General features: G+C 32.2%; 2 protein-coding genes across 3 annotated transcripts; both read left to right on the top strand.

Moving 5' to 3' along the window:
* The first annotated feature begins 7,108 nt into the window (after positions 1-7,108).
* LOC144997921 (adenylate kinase family protein) lies at positions 7,109-11,479 on the top strand. Its single transcript, XM_078957791.1, has 18 exons — positions 7,109-7,402; positions 7,577-7,678; positions 7,750-7,878; positions 7,958-8,092; positions 8,169-8,390; positions 8,462-8,552; positions 8,628-8,677; positions 8,800-8,928; positions 9,067-9,102; positions 9,176-9,256; positions 9,372-9,510; positions 9,613-9,692; positions 10,020-10,085; positions 10,255-10,284; positions 10,384-10,493; positions 10,607-10,744; positions 10,833-10,862; positions 11,233-11,479. Exons 1-18 carry the CDS (start codon positions 7,193-7,195, stop codon positions 11,261-11,263), a joined length of 1,809 nt encoding a protein of 602 aa, XP_078813917.1. The 5' UTR covers positions 7,109-7,192; the 3' UTR covers positions 11,264-11,479.
* Positions 11,480-13,526: 2,047 nt separating this feature from the next.
* On the top strand, positions 13,527-15,972 carry LOC144998348 (Translation elongation factor EF1B/ribosomal protein S6 family protein). 2 transcript variants are annotated; one of them, XM_078958132.1, is made up of 3 exons: positions 13,527-13,668; positions 14,119-14,320; positions 15,545-15,972. In XM_078958132.1, the coding sequence occupies exons 2-3, from the start codon at positions 14,138-14,140 to the stop codon at positions 15,818-15,820; spliced, it is 459 nt and encodes a 152-aa protein (XP_078814258.1). In that variant the 5' UTR covers positions 13,527-13,668; positions 14,119-14,137; the 3' UTR covers positions 15,821-15,972. The 2 variants fall into 2 exon arrangements, with proteins under 2 accessions (XP_078814258.1, XP_078814259.1); XM_078958133.1 differs by having other exon boundaries at positions 13,539-13,668; positions 14,101-14,320.
* The last annotated feature ends 2,338 nt before the right edge of the window (positions 15,973-18,310 follow it).

The raw sequence follows: 18,310 nt of genomic DNA, 5'->3' as shown, positions 1-18,310 counted from the left end.
ATAAGCGTCAAAATTTAAGTGTAATATAAACTTGATATCTTTAGATAATGTTGTAGTAGTTGAAACAAGGTTTCCGGAGATATAAAGAATGTCGAAATCCGAGTTATAACGAGGAAGTTATGACCTGTCGAAGTTTCGCGACAGAACCGGCAACGCTGAATAACGTAAAAAGTGAAATTTACGTTAAAGCGATATTTATCCTTAGTGATCTAAATGAGAATTGAAGATCTCGTTGTTAGCATCAAAGCGATAAAAAGTTAGGCGAGAACGGACGTCAAACGAAGAAGTTATGAATTTATAACGAAATTTTCTGTCCCGACCTATTAAAAATAAATAATAAAAATAAAATCAAAATCAGCCGACGGAGTCTAAACGAAAGTCGTAAAGCATAGTCTCACCTTTCCGTGGATATAAAGAACGTCGAAAACGGAGTTCATATGAAGAAGATATGAATTTCCGAAGTTTATTAATTAATTTGTATTTATTTTTAAATCAAAATTCGGAAGCATTATCCGAAGGCGAGTCACAGGTCTGATCCGACTTACGCGCCGCATAAGTGAGTACGCCCCGCATACTCCGAAGAGTGTCGACACTTCGGATAACGCATGCGCTTACGTTTCTGAGGCACGTACGCCCGGCGTACGCATGTACGCCCCGCGTACGAGGAGCTCCCAGCCTCCTATAAATAGGATGCGAGGGCAGCCGGCCAAATTGCTAATTTCCTCTCGTTTTTGTGCCGAAGCTCTGCGTTTTTACCCCCGAAGCCATCCCGAAGCCCCGGTAATATTCCCGAGTCCCGAAGCGAGTCCCGAGATCTCGAAGATCCCGAGAAGTGCGGTCTCCGAGTCGAAGCTCTGCCCGCGAGAAGTTCGATTTTCGTAGAGATCTTCCAGATCTGCTGCGGATTACTACTTTTGCAAGCCGTAGTGCTGTCCGATCATCTTCTGATCAAGTGAGTGTATACTACCTTTCATAAACGCAATAATAATACAAGTATGGTTCGAGGGTATTAAGTTTATTGTCGTTTATACGTGTGAATGCGTTGTTACTTTCTCATAACGTATAACTATGAAGTGTTTTATACGAGATACGTGTTATGTGTATATTTTGTTGTTATGTGTGTGAATGTATATTCACTTTCTTCTGTCTTACAGATATGATTATTTCTATATGAAATATGTGTTATGTGTGTGTGCCTCATCTGTTATATGGAAAATGTTTTGATCAAGCATGCTATACAGGTTTTGAAAATATGTATAGAAATGTATGTTTTTATCTACTAATATGTTGGGTAGAACATGGGTAGATAGTTGGTGTGTAATAAACAGATGAGAGGCCTCGTTGTTGTTTTGATCCAGTCATCTAGCGGAATTTAGATGACGACCACGGACTTTTCTAGACAGTCCAGTGGAACGCTAGCAGGCTCATAACCTGTAGGTGTTAATGAACTTGGGTGTTCATTCGCTGTATTCCATCCCCCTCATGGTTGCCTTATTTGACTTATATTGCTGAGGAACCCCCGCAGCATGTGTTGTCACCCCGATGAAAATATTCTTAGATTAGGTCCCTTGTGTTAGTTATATTAGGGACGTAAAGTGAGAATAATGGGAATGGGTAACTGGGTTATTGTTGGTTGATAATAATTAATTTAATTGTTTATTGTGGGTTGAAAACTCTATATGCTCACCAGGCTCCCAAGCCTGACCCACTCAGTTTTATTTGTATTACAGGAAGTGGCGCAAGGGCGTAAGATGGATGAACCATCAAGTTGTTTTGTTTACAAGTCTGCATATGTTTATATTTGTTATATGACTTGTAATGTATTCGTTTATGCTTATTGGTCTATATCGGAACATGACACCCCGAGTTTTGATTATATAATGAAAAATACATTTCTTTTATGAAATGCTTTGGTAAACATTGTTTTATCATGTTTTGTTTTTGGGAACAAATTCCGCAACTCTTTCAAATCAAAAGGATTTACTCTGAAAATATTTAAAAGCATAAATGAAAATCGGTCTTTTCTGGCCAAGATTTTGGGGATGTCACACATGTCTTGGGAGAGAGTAACGTGCAAGGATGACAAAGGTCGACCCAGTTTTAAAATGGACTGGGTTCCAAAGACCAACTAATCCCGCTCTGTGTCGGAGCAGCTATGGAGGCATATCATCAGACTTTGGTGTTTTGGTAGTAGCTGTTCTAGGCACATGATAGGAGGTATCTCTCAACTATACAACACTCAGAACATAGTTTGGGAGTATATGTCCTTTGCGGGAAGTGAAGAAAAGAAGTGATCACTCACGGGGTTAGTGCCTAATGACGTAAAGAATTTTCGGATCTGTTCTGAGATTACGCGTGCTGTTCTCAGACCTTCTGAATGCAAATTCAATCGGTGAATTACGGTTTGCGTTTTCCTCTCTATACTCCTGTGTTTTTCTTAAACTAATTCGCTTTAAAGACTAATTTTTGTTTTAGGATAGTTTAAATTTGCGCATTTACTTTTTTTTCTCTTCTATGCACAAATTTAGGGGGAGAAATAAAAACAAAACAAAAATTAAAAAAATCAAAAAACATTACAAAATTAAAAAATTTTAAAAAAATGGTGTAAATGAAATGTGCTTGAGGGAGATGTTTTGGGAAATGAAATTATCAAGTGATAACAGGCAACCTGAGTTTGCGTAACGTACCCAAAGTTGAAGGGTCTATGCTCTGGTTTGATGCGTCGGTAGGCACGGAAGATTCTAAATGGACTTGACTAGCTAGAGTTGAACTTAGGAAATTTATAGACTTGACAAATCTTGACCTAGTTAGATACGTTCAGCCTGACAATACGACGCTCGGATAGGTTGAGCAGGGAGATATATATGGGAATCTACTCGTCACATTAAATGAACCCGTACTTGGAACCGTGGTTTAATTTTTCCTCGATGTGCGGATTCTATCCTTAATTCCGGTTGGATGGGGCGACTGGTAAATTCTGATAAATTAGGTCTGTAGAATATCATTTTCTTTCTCTCTGTCTGTTAGTCATATGTTGCACCCTTTGCGTGATTGGAAGAGATCCGACCTGGATTGCAACATATGCAACTCTATCTCTCTGCATGCTATATATATGAAATTCTTCTTATCTGTTAGCCATATGTTGCCTCCTTTGCGTGACCTCAAATCCGACCTGGTACACAGCATATGCAACTTTCTACTTCTCAATCCCTCTAAAGTAATAAGTTAGTGAATTCTGAATATATCTTCTCTCTGAATGATTGTCTGCTCACCCGGTGTAAGGAGTACTCTGGAAGTTCATGATGGCTGGGGCATATTAGGAAGTGGGAAACACGTTCTAGTACACTTAAAATTGAACAAATACAGATTGTCTGTAGATCTCGCTGCTCGATTTAGGTGGACAACAATATCCCTGGTCATCGTTAGTTGAATGGTCCTTAAGATATAGTATCTAAGAAATTAATATCAGATGTAATTTTAGGATTTTAAGTTCATCCTGTCTTGTAACAAACAGTATGTCCTAAATTTATCACAATTTTTCGTGTTTAAGTGGACCACAATACCGACGATCGACCAGACAAAGACGTGAAGATAGAAGGTACCGACAAGTGGATAAAGGTTGTCTAAAAACTTTGATCCCAAATCACTCTTAAAGTTAGATATAAATTTTATTTTTTTTAAATTTGTCATGGTTTCTTCTAATTTAAATATTAGGGAAAAATTAAAAATTAAAAATAATGAAAATAAAAATAACAAAGAAAAATCAGAAAAATTAAAAATCCAAAATAGTGTTATTTCTGTTTAGTTTCTTGTTCAGAAATATAATAAAAAATCGAAAAATATTTTTGTTTTCGTTTTAATTTGTGTGCTAAGTTTTCTTTTAGTTTTGTATTGTCTTGAAAAGTGATTTCAGGTATAGATAAGACTCATGAAGTTTGTGTTGAAGATTTCTGAGCCAAAGCCTCGTCCGCGAGCATCGAAGATTCGCATTCGAAGGAGCAAGAAATGAAGATTATTCTTTTAACATTAAATCCTTTAACCCCAGAAGCAAGGTGAAGCTAAAATTGAAGATTATGTGACGGATTGCATTGAAGCATTCTCAATCAGTCTGCTGCTATCGTTGTACCTGCTGAAGTGATCCAGAAGATTTGTTATCTCTGATGTTTTCTCTGAAGATTCTTAAGCTGAAAGCGCTATCTTTCAAGAATCAGTACGTCAAGCCTCCTCACCCAATGTGCGTTCAATGCCAAATTTTGAAGAAAGGCTCAATTGCTCAAGATGAAGTCATTCATTGAAGATTCATATGCTCATCGTGATGCTGTGAAGAATTTGAAGATTAAAGCTGAAGCCAAAGCTCCCAATGAAGATTATCAAGAAAGCTAGCTACTTTTTAGGGGGAGCTTGTTGGGTCAATTAAGAAAAGAAAGTTATAAACCAAGGGGGAGATTTTTGGGTCAAAATATGGTTTATACTTTACTTTTCTGGGCAATTATATTTTTGTGTAATATTTATGAATTTATGGCCTAGTTTACGGCTGAGTTTACGGCCGTAAACACCTTACGACCGTAAACTCATTTACGGTCCATGTGTGTCCGACCCATATTCAAGCATAAATAGACGTGTTAGGGTGAGGAGTAAAGGTTGTTGAACTAGAAGGAGTTTACGGCCAGAGAGAAACAAGAGCTTTTATGTGTATGTGAATCTTTTGTATTCGGATCATAATTCATATCAATACATACAAAGATTCATATTATTCTTCTTTTCCTTCTGTTCTTATTTTATCTGATATCATCCGTTTGATTGGGATTCCGCACCATCAAACGGATCTGACTGATACACAAGCAGAATAGGGACTTTACACCTCTGATCGCCGTTGCCACCTCCGCAACAACAATCATATGGATCTCATCATTACTGGCACTTGACCTCTCGGGGTCATTGGAACCTGAACCTCGAGTAACCACCATATTAAAACACACAAGAAAATCATCAGAATCAGGCTAAAGTGCATACACAAACATCCACACATTCTTGTAAGCTCCTTAGTTCCTTAAGATTCCTTCTTGAGCCACGTACGTATCCAGTGCTTTCAGTAGTATGGGCCTAATACTACTTTCCACACCAACCCGTATTTATCTCAAGTCATCCTCTCAAGACCCTAGGTTGAAATAAGCTTAAACCTCAAAATCCTTAATCAGTAAGACTTGTAATTCAAACATAGATCTGACCTCTATAGAACGTCTTAATCCATAAAGTTCATAACTTTAAGCCTTTGCATGGTTGAAAATAAGCTTAAACCTTAAAACCCTAACTTAAATCAATCCCAAAACCATTACACTCTTGCATAGGAAGAAAAGGACCTTCAAGCAAACATTTTTATGAATCTACAAGACCTAAAACATATGAAAGGATAACTAATGTGCTTTAGAGTACACCGTACTCACAAATATCCAAGCTTGGGACAAAAAGCTCATAATAACCCATTTAAGAGATCTAGAAAGAAACACATCTAGGTATAAACTTTATGCCTTCAAAAGTTGCAAAAGGTGAGGTAGTTTCTGGATCCACAAGCTTGCAAGCAACACTACCTTCTTCAATAGTCTTCTTCTTCAACAAGAGAGCACCAAAATGACTAGTAAGCTTCAAAATCTTCACACACAAGGCTTAGGCTCGAGATTAGGGTTTGCAAGTAGTGGAGGCTGATAAGAAATTTCTAAGAGAGGCATAAGATGGATTAAATAGGGAGCAAACCCCTAAATTTAAGGTTTAGGAGATGAGCTAGTACGACCTACGTACCACAAGTACGCCCAACGTACTAGCATGAGTCCCACGTTTCCAAGGCTTGATCATGTAATTTGTGCGTACCTCATGTACGCCGAGCGTACGGGCTGAAATGCAAGGCTTGTTTTACATAAAGGGCCAAATATATAAACTTTAATTAAACCAAGGACTAAAATGGAAATATCTGAAAACCAGATGTTACAACCTATTTAATAATTGGATTAAATATTTGAACCCAATTCAACATGTTTATTTAAATGGATTGACATTTTCAACCCAACCAAACTTTTCGGATAAATAGATTGTCAGTAGGTTGATATGTTTATGTATTTCCCAACTCAACTTATCAATTATATAGGTTAAACATGGGTTAACGTATTTAAAAATAAAAATAAAAAAACTAAATAAAGATTACATTACTTAAATTAACTCCAAACTTAAATAAATTTTAAAATATTGGAAAAGCACAATTTCACTTCACAAACAATCAAATACAAACAAATCATTCAAATAAAATAAAAAATATATAATTTTGAAATGATTTTAAAAAATAACAAGTGTTGTAAAAAAAATGAGAATAAGATTTTATTTATTTTCATAAAACATAAAAAAAATATTAATTAATCTTTAGATTAATATATAATAATATTTTAATAATTAATATATTAAATATAAATTAAAATTAAATAGGCTAATCATTGAAAACATATCTAATAATTTTTATCCGACTCAATTTATCCTTAATAAATAAAGGTTTTTTTGCCACTTGTCAATTTCTTATGGATATTGACACTTGTCATTTTGTGGTAATTTTAAGATAAATATTATCCACTTGTCAATTTTTGGTTTGTTTTAATTTTTAATTAAAATCATATACTTATATATGTAAAGTATTAAATATCATATATATGATATTAAATTGTAATAAATATGTTTTTTTCTTTCTTATTTTAAAATTGTACATTAAAAATATTTCATTTTTATACTTTCAGTTTAATTATTTTTAAATCAATCCGTATAATATACGGGTCTCACACCTAGTTCATATTTAATTAAATGTAAACGGGTTTCGACGTTTTAACCCATTTAACCATTTAAATTAAATAGATTAAAATGACAATCTAACCTCCTAATTTTGGTTTGGGATGGCTTGTCAGTTTGATTTTTATAGATAATAATATTAAATAAACAAAAAAAAAAAAAAATCGGGACTTTGATAAAAATAAACATTTATAAACAAAGCTTTTATTTTATTTAATTTTATTTTTTTTACTTAGAAGAGTAATTGACGCTGTGAGCCTGTGACGCGATCCCTACATGTTGAAGAATATGTGGCGACCGTTTATCTGTTAATTTAGTCCAGTCTCCTCTCTCCTCACGATCGCAGAGAATCTCCTTCCCTTTCATCATCATGCTGAACTACCCTGCAACTTCTTCTTTCAATTGCCAAAATACCCGATTCACACCACCTCCCGGTTATACTCTTCACCCCTCATCTCTCACACTATCATCATCGTCATCGTCATCTTCATCATTGCACTCTTCTTCTCAATACCACCAAAACCTTCCTAAAGTCATTGCTTACAAGCATACCCATTTCAATATCTCACCAAGAACAAAGGTCAGTCTTTCATTACCCATGTTTATGTTTTCTTTTGGAAATCACTTCTTTTCATTGCCGAGGTACATAAATCCTTTAATTGGATGACATATTTCTGGAAATTTCATCACATCAGAACACCCATTTTGTTCTTTTGATTCATTATATCAACTATCTGCCTCATACTGTCAATAGGTACTGAAGGTGAGGTGCTCACAAAATGAGCCCTTGAAGGTTATGATATCAGGGGCACCTGCATCAGGCAAAGGGACTCAGTGTGAGATGATTGTTCAAAAGGTGAGTTCCCATAAAAAAATTCCTCTTTTGTGCTTGTTTATATCTCCAATTTTATGTTTTTTTTGTTCTAGTTTGGATTGGTGCACATATCAACCGGAGATCTACTTAGAAGTGAAGTAGCAGCAGGTTCTGAGATTGGAAACCAAGCAAAAGAGTTCATGAATTCAGGACGCCTTGTTCCAGATGAACTTGTCACAAATGTATATAATATCATTTCACTAACTTAAATCACATTCGCTTTCTTTCCAAATTAGATAAACAAACACTTTTTTTCTACAGATGGTGATTGGGCGACTTTCAAGAGATGATACAAAACAAAAAGGATGGCTTTTAGATGGTTTTCCACGCAGTTTTCCCCAAGCAGAATCTCTGGAGAAGATGAAGATCAGACCAGATGTGTTCATTGTTCTAGATGTAAGTTATAATATAAACTTAAGACATATGTTTTTATTAATTCTTTATGAGTTATAATTTAATCCCATAAACGCAGGTCCCTGATGAAAATCTAATTGATAGATGTGTTGGTAGAAGAATGGACCCTGAAACAGGGAAGATTTACCATATAAAGAATTTCCCTCCAGAAACTGAGGAAATTAAAGCAAGACTTATAACTCGACCTGATGACACTGAAGAAAAAGTGAAATCGCGTTTGCAGATTTATAAAAAGAATGTGGAAGCGATTGTATCAACGTATTCAGACCTTTTGAAGAAGGTATGTAAACATAGATTTTACTTTTTTTTTTTTTTTTTGGTGTAACTAGTGGTTCTTTCGTTTTGTTTTAGATTGATGGAAACCGTTCTAAAGATGTAATTTTTGGAGAAATAAGCTCTTTGCTTTTGCAAGTTGAGAAAGAGAAAGAGACAGAAAAATCAGGCAAGTTTTAGAACGTTTTTGAAATGTGAATTTGTATCACATGGTTTTGTTTTCATTTGTTTTTTACTAAATCAGGAAATATAAGCAAACTTGATAGCCAGTTCAATAAGTCGCCTTCAACCAAGGTATGTGGTTATAAACTTATAATCGTTACACAGATTATGACACAGAAGAGAACATGTTGTACTGTGAAAAAGACATGAATGCCCTCCTAAATCTCATCATTGAAAATCTTATCCTTTTATAGGAAAACTGGAGAGGGATTCCTACAAACTTAAATAACATCCCTCATTCTAGAGAAATTAGGGATTACTTTTATAATGATGTGCTTCAAGCTACCCAAAGAGCTATCAAGGATGGAAAAACTCGAGTGAAGGTCAGTTTACTACTATTGAGATTTGAGACTCAATACATGTTGAAGCCTAATCATCTATGTAAAAAAAACCAGTAGTTTTAAAAAAATTTACAACTTCTTTTTGTAAGTTTAATGTAAGAATAAACTTGTATTTGGCAGGTGGAGATCAATATTCCAGAGCTTAACCCCAACACAGTGAGGAACACTTCATTTCTCAAATAATTGAATTGTTATAAAATATAAATATAAATTATATATTTATGTACAGGATGTATATCGGATAGGTACTTTGATGGAACTTGTTAGGGTTCTTGCTCTATCATTTTCAGATGATGGAAAGCGTGTTAAGGTATGCTTATCATGGTTCTAATGGAATTGGAGATTCCATTCCATGGCATGTTTGATTGGGTAATGGATGGAATTAAATCATATCAGAAACATTTCAAGAAACAATCTTCATGCAGGTTTCTGTTCAAGGATCCATGGGAGAAGGAGCACTTGCAGGAATGCCATTACAGCTGGCAGGAACAAGAAAGATTTTGGAGTACATGGATTGGGGTAACGATGGAGCCATGGGGACATTCATAAACATTGGTGCTATAGGTACTCTTTTGCAAAAATAAATAATGTTGGGTTTCAAATTATTGAGATAAAGTGTATTATAATGCTAAAGATCTATATATGTCTTTTTTTGGCATTGTACAGGTGGAAGAGATGTTGATGAAGCAGATGACATTTTCATTCTAGTGGCTCCTCAAAATGCTATGGGAAATTGCATTATCGATGTAAAAACCTCGGATCAAATATTTAATACTAACACATGACATGACATGACATGACAGAACAGAACAGGTTGTACTGCATCTGACAGAACATGTTGTACTGTGTTTGACATGCACTGGGCTAGGACTGAGACTGATGTCAACGGGACAAACCTTGCAAAATTTTGTCCTACCCAGAAGGTGGAACAAGGTGAAAGATGGACTCACTCTTGTTTTTCGTCTGTGCAAAAAGACGTGAATGCCCTCCTCATCCTCATAAGTGTAACAAACGCATACCAATTGTCGGGGGCATAAATGTCAATTGACAAGTCATGATGTTGGATAATGCAGGATCTTAGAGCAATGACCGATGCTGCTGGTAGTCGTCCGGTCATTCTTATCAACCCTAGACTCAAGGTTGGTCCCTTGAGTATTGAATGTATATATATATCTTTTTTTTTTTTGCTATATATATTTGGAATGAAAGTTATGTTAAGTTACGAAAATACCCTTTTATTGATCTATTGTAGTGTCTTTCTTGATAAAAATGGTACTAATACACACCATTAAAACTTTTTATTTGTAGGATTTACCAGCATCAAGTGGTATTATGCAAGTAAGTTCTTTAAGCTTATGAGCTTTTCATGGAACATTAATCCAATAATTCTGACAAATTTCTAAGTTAGTTTTTATTTTATTTTATTTTATTAATTAGACGATGGGTAGAGAAAAAAGACTGGAGTATGCTGCATCTTTTGAAATATGCTACCAGTTTCGGCTTCTCTATTATTCAGGAACACAATATCCAATTATGGGTGCTTTAAGGTAACTTAAACATTAAACCTGTTATATCTTGTATAAGATATGCAGAATTTTTATAATATATATATTTTTTAAATAGAAAATTGTAGTGATATGGATAAAAAAAAAAATTGCAGGATGGCTTATCCATATCGATATGAGCTGTTTAAAAGGATAAATGAAGCAAATGGAAAAGAGAAATATGTGATCTTGTCAACATTTCCTAGTAGGCCAACTGGAGATGAAGTTAATGATGCATTTGAAGGAAAAACAAGGTACATAATACACATACACATAATTACTATGTGAAAACTGAAAACCCTTTTATTATATTTTAATGACATTCTTGCCCTCTTGTTGCAGAGATCAAGTTAAGAAAGCTTCAGGATTCTGGTAAGTTTCTTTTTATTTTCATGATTAAATATTGACATTATTAACCATAGTAATATTTCTAGGGAACTGCACTGTTTTGTTTTTCAAAAGTAGATGTTTAGGTTTTGTTTCAATAAGGAGGGGCATTTATGTCTTTTACATAAAAAAAATCATCAACGAGGACAAAAAATTTCACTTTTTGTCTTATTGACATCAGTCTTAGTCCAATACACATAGTACAACCTGCCTTACACACAAAACTTGCCAAGTACAAACCATTTTTTTTTCTTTTTAAATTTACACTTTTACATGTTGTAAAAAAAGACTTTTTTTTAAGAAGTGTTGATTGATATGCATATAAATGTTGATTGATCTATGGTGATGTTGTCAGGGGTTTCTTGAATAGCATACTTTCAACATAGAAAGGTATTTTTTTTTTTTTTTTTTGAAAGAAAACAGTCACTTGTGAGGTAAATCTCTGGTAAATTTTACATTTTGATTGCGTCTTGATCAATTTCCATGTTCATAAACATCCCTTCAATTACTGTAAAAATGTGTACTAAAATGGTATATACGAGCTTACAGTCTTTCTTTGTATATACATTATGCTCATCTCAAGATTGTATCTTTTGGTTAAATAGAGAATTGTTTTTTGCATAAAGACATTATGTTATTGAATTATTGCGACTCATGTGATGTTTAGATTTATGTCAAGTGTTGCTTAGTGTATCCAAAACGATTGACTCATTTTCTAGCTTTTTTTTATTTGTCGTATCTTTTCAATAACTTCATCAAGGAAAACATATTAACTTATCTTTTCAATCTTCCTTAATAAATGAAGGTTTTTTTTGCAAAATATAATCTCTTATGAGTTTTTACACTTATCATTTTGTGATATTTTTTAAATAAATATTATCCACTTGTCAATTTTTGGTTTTTTCAATTTTTAAAATTAAATTCATATATTTATATATGTAAAGTATTGAATATCATATATATGATATTAAATTGTAATAAATACATTTCTTCATTTCTTATTTTAAAGTTATACATTAAAAAATATTTTATGTTACACTTCAATGTTTAATCTTTTTTTAAATCAACCCGTATAATATACGGGTTTCACACCTAGTAAATTTATCAACGAAAACATATTAAATTAAATCATCTCTAATCATTGATGACTTTAAAAAGTGTTTTTGAAAATTAACCAATTTACCTTTATTTTTGTGAAATATTTAGTAAAACCCTTTCATCTAATTTGTTATTATTTATTTATTTATGCACATAATATTTACAAAAGGAAAAGGTATATTTTTTTTTTATAAAATAAATATCTACTATAATAAATGAAGGTTTTTTTGCCACATGTCATCTTCTCCTTCATTTAGACACTTGACATTTTCTAGACTTTTTAAATTTTCTATTTTCCACTTGTCATTTTATTGTATTTTTCATTTTATTAAATTAAAATTCCACATTTAATGTGTAAAGTAATATATATGTAAAGTATTTATTAGAAATGTTTTATATATGCAATGTATTCAATACATTAAAGTTTATTAATTTTAATAATTCAAAAATTTTCTCACTTTTCTTATAAATTCAAAATTTTCAAATTGTTAAATTTCATATTTTTTTTAATTAAACCCATGTAATATATGGGTCTCACACCTAGTATTATAATACATAAAATTAAAATTGGTAGGATTAAATCTCGAGTAAAAAAAATAGTAAGTATTGATTGCAAGATGTGTAAATTAACACTCGTCCATAGTTTTAGAGCATTTTAATAGTAGTTTTCTCTTAATGTTTTTTACTATCTAAAATATTTTCTAGATATGTATTATTTATCCAATATATATATATATATATATATATATATATATATATATATATATATATATATATATATTAACTCTCTCTATTTTTGACTAAAAAACCCACGCACATAGAAACATAAACAAAAACACAGCAACAAACTCTTGCTTTTTGGAACACACACACAAGAACAAGATTAAAAACCAACAACAAAATCTTGATTTCTAGGATGGGGTTTGATAAAGAACACCAAAAATATAAAAATAGTTTTCATATAAGATCTGAGATGAACTAGGGATGTTCACATTTGAAGTGTATGTGTAGTGGCATATCCATGTTTTTAAAATAAGAGTGACTTAAAATGATCGTTGAGTTTTAGATATAATAAAGTTTAACTGATTGTAGACTTATAATCCTATTAAACGAAATGGATTAAGGGGGCTCAACACCCACCTCTCCCCCTATTACCTCCACCACTGTGTGTATGTTCATGTGGTCGGGAGCTTTTTAGGTTTGTTTACATGGATTTTCAGCAACATTTATGTGTTTTTGTGCTTGGGGTTTTGTTTCTGGATTTTATGGGTTTGTTCTCGAGCACACATGTATATTTTCAATCTCAATTTTATGGATTTGTTCTTGAATACATAAATCAGAAAAGTAAAAAAGTTACGAGAATCAAGAGTGAATAGTGAAATATGTTTTTTTTTTTTTTTTTTGGGCATAAAATAGTTCATATTCAAAAAACATAAATGACTAAAGTATACTAGGAGCAAATTTCATAACTTTTTTGGACAGGACCATATTAAAAGTTCATATTGATTTAGTGTTGAAAATAGATATATTGTTAAAGTTAGAGGGGGTCATATGCAGTTTTCTCTAATTCGAACACATAACCCTTAGCAACTCGTCGGTCCGCCATTCTCGTCAGTCCAAGCTTCAAAACCCTAGATAGATAATCTCCGTCAAAGCCCCAAAAACGTCGGCATCAGGTCCCTCACAATCAAAGGTATGCATTTTATTCTATCGCAGTTTCAGATTTCATTAGGCATTCTCAGTTAAAAGATTATCACACGTATATTAATCGACTACATGCGTTGTACAATTTTCCGAGCATCAACTAAATAGACGAGCATAGTCACATCCACTGACATAGATCTAAATCATTGCTTGTCTTCGGTTTTCATTTTCATAGTTTTAGCAAGTCTCTTCTTCCAAAAAAAGAGGTTCGTTTAGTATTATTTTAACAAATGTCGAGATTCATATGCGAAATTGATAAGGATTTTATTGAAAGTTCAACACCAGCATCTCCGATTTCAACTCAATTTACATTTGTTTCGACGGAGTGTGTGCCAAATTTGTTCCTTCGCCTCTAACTTTGTTGTTTTCATATCTATGTTCATATGAAGAGGTAATTTAGTAATTAGTATACGTTATACAGTTCATAATCTGGTTTCAGAAAGGGGAGAAGGTGAAAGATGCCACTATATGATTGTATGCTATTGCTGAAGCCAGCTGTTAAAAAGGAATCACTTATAGAATTGGTTTCTCGAGTTGGGAAACATGTATACAGAAGAAATGGCGTTATCACTGATCTAAAGTCACTTGGAACAGTTCAGTTGGGTTATGGTATCAAGAAGCTTGATGGCAGATACTATCAGGTAAATCACTTGCATTTACTTCAACATTTCCTATAAATCTTGCATGATCATTCCCACTATTTAACTCAGCACATATATGCTACTTGCTAATTTATGTTTTAGGCCTTGCTCAAGTTGTAAACTTGTATCTAACCAGTGGGAAACTGTTAATTAAACTTACTAAAGCCTCTTCATGATTCTTGCTAAGCTTGAAAATGTAGTCTAATTACAGGGTCATGTGTGTATAAACACACTATTCAACTGTTTGTGTGATTTTCACATGAGATTATGTTGACACAATGACACCTATCAAACTTGAAGTGCATGAATTGCTATTTTAAGTTGTTAAGGCAACACCTGAACACAAAACTGGTGAATTGACAGCATAATCTTTAGGATGAAATCTGAAATTGGTCCAAATTGCATATAAATTTAAGTTTCACTTTCACACCTCATTGAAGTGCCCATTAATTTATAATATGTTCAGTTTATAATAACTGTTGGACTAAACAGCAAAATTAGTCCCAATGTTTTGTGTGTTTTTTTGTTTGTAGTCCATAAAGCAATCTTTTTCTATGGATGGTCCTTATTGGAGAGTTTCATTTTGTTTTTGCTCCCTGACTTTAACACCCTGATTTTAAGTCTGCTAAACCCTTGTAAAATGACCATTTTGCCTCTCATTATAATTATATAGTATTCTTTTCCATGGGACCCACCATTTTGTATTTTGTCTTGTATTATTTTTCTTGTTATTCTGTGTGTGTAGTCATGAGATGGCCTCTTATTAATAATAATAATAACAGTAAATAATAATAAATAATTAAAATTATGAAAGTGAGGGGTATAATGGTCATTTTCAAAATTTTAGTAATAGGCTATCAAACTTGACAACCTAGAAAAGAATTTATTTTTGGACTCTAAACAAAAAAAAAAAACACACATCACAGAGACCAATTTTAAAGTTTACTCTTATTATTGTCATATTAAGCATATTATAAATCCACAAATCAAACACTTACATAATTATCAATTGAAAAACATACAAAATACACATAAATCAACAAAAAAAAAAAATTGAAGTTACAAAAATTTACCCGAACTACATGTAAATTGAAACAATTATGATAAAAAAACAAAGGTGTACGATGTACCTTCCCCCCCAAGTGGTCCTTTTAGTCATTTCCAATATTTTACTCTATGTGTACTATGTACATATAATCATTGTCCTTATTGTTGATGGCGTAGGGCCAATTGATGCAAATGACAATGATGACCCCACCAAGCTTTAACAGTGAGCTTCATTATTTAAACAAAGAAGACCGTTTGTTACGTTGGCTGTTGGTCAAACATCGTGACATTAAATTTGGTGGTGAGTTTTTCAATGAAGATGATGGTAGAAGTGATTTGAAAATGATGAGAAGCAGTATTTATGATGTTGGTAGTGAAGAAGATGATGATGATGATGATGATGATGTGGAAGAATATGATGCAGCTTTCCAACAACAGAACAATGATGTTTGATTTTGATAAATTTTAGGAGTTGAGATTCTAACCATTTTGCATGACGTGTTTTAATTAAAGAATACGTGGTGGTTGTTTCTATCTTGTTTAGTATGTTTGTTTGTTGCGACTTGTGAGGCATCAATAAAACCATCTCTTGGATACCCGTTTTATGGTTTGATTTGAAGAATATTTTTGAAAAGAATGGAATTTGTTGATGTTTTTCATTTGGTTTGAAAATATATCAAGAGATTTGAAATATAATTTAGAGGAAATGCCATGATCTGTATACACATGGATTTCCTTGTGTAGTACTACAAAGTTAGAAAAAAATGACATCTTCACTATCTAAAGCTATAAACTCATTTTCCAAATTGACATGGGGGCATCATGAAATGGTGACATAAATGGGTATTTTCGTCGTACTTAAGCTCTTTCATCATAGGGAAAAAAAAAAAAAAAGTAAATTACATGAATCATCCCTATGATTTAGGATAATTTATGTGTTTGGTCTTTAACTTTGTTTTTTTTTTGACAAAACTTTAAAAATGGTTTTCTTGTTTTAATTTTTTTCCTAAAACAGTTTGCATTTTTATTTTACTTTTTTTTTAAAATTTTTTTGAATGAATGGTCCTTTTGGAGAAAACTTCGCATGCAAATAGTCCTTATGACTAACGTTCGTTAGAGAGAGACGTTAAGTTGTCATAAGGACCATTTGTGAAAATTTCTGAAACTTCACATAAGGACTATTTGTGAAATTTTAGAAAAATCTATTAATCTTTGTATTAATTATCATAAATAAAATAAAAAGGCAAAAAAAAATGTAATATTTATATAAATAAAAAATAAAACTTTTTCATTTTAATCAACATGCAAATATATTTTATTTAACATATAAATAATTTTTGTTATATAAACTCCATCTAATTTTAATCAAAATACATATCACAATACAATAAGCCTATACATATAACCATGCATGATATTGGATTAGAGGCCCTAGATGTTGTTGTGGTCAGGACCGTCCCAAGACGATTTGAGATCCGGGGCAAAAACAAAAAATAAGGTCTTTCAAAAATTAGTAATAACGATAATACAATGATGTTTATGGAGACGGGTAATGGAGGACTTGTTATTACACTATATATATATATATATATATATATATATATATATATATATATATATATATATATATATATATATATATATATATATATATATATATATATAAACAGATTGTGTTTATAGAATACGAGTAAAAAAAAAACAAACAATCTAACAACCGAACCATTTTGAAAAACGGTGAGTTTGATGTTTGGAAACAAACAAAAAGGAGTATTTGAAAAAAAAATACAAAAGAAATTTCTTATGTTGATGAAAACTATAAAAAACATTGAAGAATAACCCATCTTACCGGTAGGTTATTTTATGATTTATGTTACCAAACCTACAAATAATAGTTATTATATATGAAAAGATGGTGCAAAATAAAATATTGCATATATAAAAGTTATGATTGATAATTAGCCTACAAACAGCAAAGATTTAAATGAAATATATGTTTGGGTTTTTTTGTCAAAATCAATAACAGTTAAAAAGAACATTTCTATAATTTGGTTGTTTTATATATATAATAACAAAAAATATAAGGGTTATATTTTATAATTTGGATTTCAATTCATTAAAGTCAAGGTACCAAGTAAGTTCTTTAAAGTATTAAAAAATACATAAAAAAGAATTATAAAAATACTCTCTCATTATTATATAAAATAAAAAACATAAGAAATAGAGAAAAAGCATATGATCAAATTAAAAAGTGATTTAACATATTCGAACCAACACCAAATGAAAGTGAAGCGCCTAAAATACCATGCTCGTAACCATCTCAACAACCGAAAACTTTGTGAAATGAGTTTACAATATATATATATATATATAATATGAAAAGAAATTAATTTTGGGGTCCCAAATCGTTGTGAGGCCCGGGGCCGTCGCCCAACTTGCCCGCCCTATTGGGCCGGCCCTGGTTGTGGTGGTAGTATTGTTTGATTTTTAATTATTTATTATTAGGATATTGAAATGCCAGCGATTTTTGTTTTTATAGTATGGGTTAATACACTAAGCTGTTTTTTTTTTTTTTTTTTTAAACCACTTCAAACCATTTATTAATGCGCCGCGCAGCACTTGACCATTCTCAGCTGTTTGTTTTTCAGAAGATGTGACTAGGGGTGTGCAAAAAAACCGCAAAACCGAAAAACCGAGCCGAACAGGCCACTCCGAAACCGAAAAAACCGTAACCGAAAAAAACCGAAACCGAAAAAACCGGATATCAACGGGTCGGTTTTTGGTTTTCATATCTAGGTATCCGCGGTTACCCGAACCGAACCGTTTGATTATATATATATATATATATATATATATATATATATATATATATATATATATATATATATATACACAAAGCAAAAAAAGTATTATTTCATTAGTATTTTTTTGATTGATCTACGA

Source organism: Lactuca saligna, chromosome 5, assembly GCF_052625555.1.
Source record: "Lactuca saligna cultivar CGN05327 chromosome 5, ASM5262555v1, whole genome shotgun sequence".
Classification (NCBI taxonomy): Eukaryota; Viridiplantae; Streptophyta; class Magnoliopsida; order Asterales; family Asteraceae; genus Lactuca; species Lactuca saligna.
This window is presented reverse-complemented; position numbering and strand designations above follow the sequence as displayed.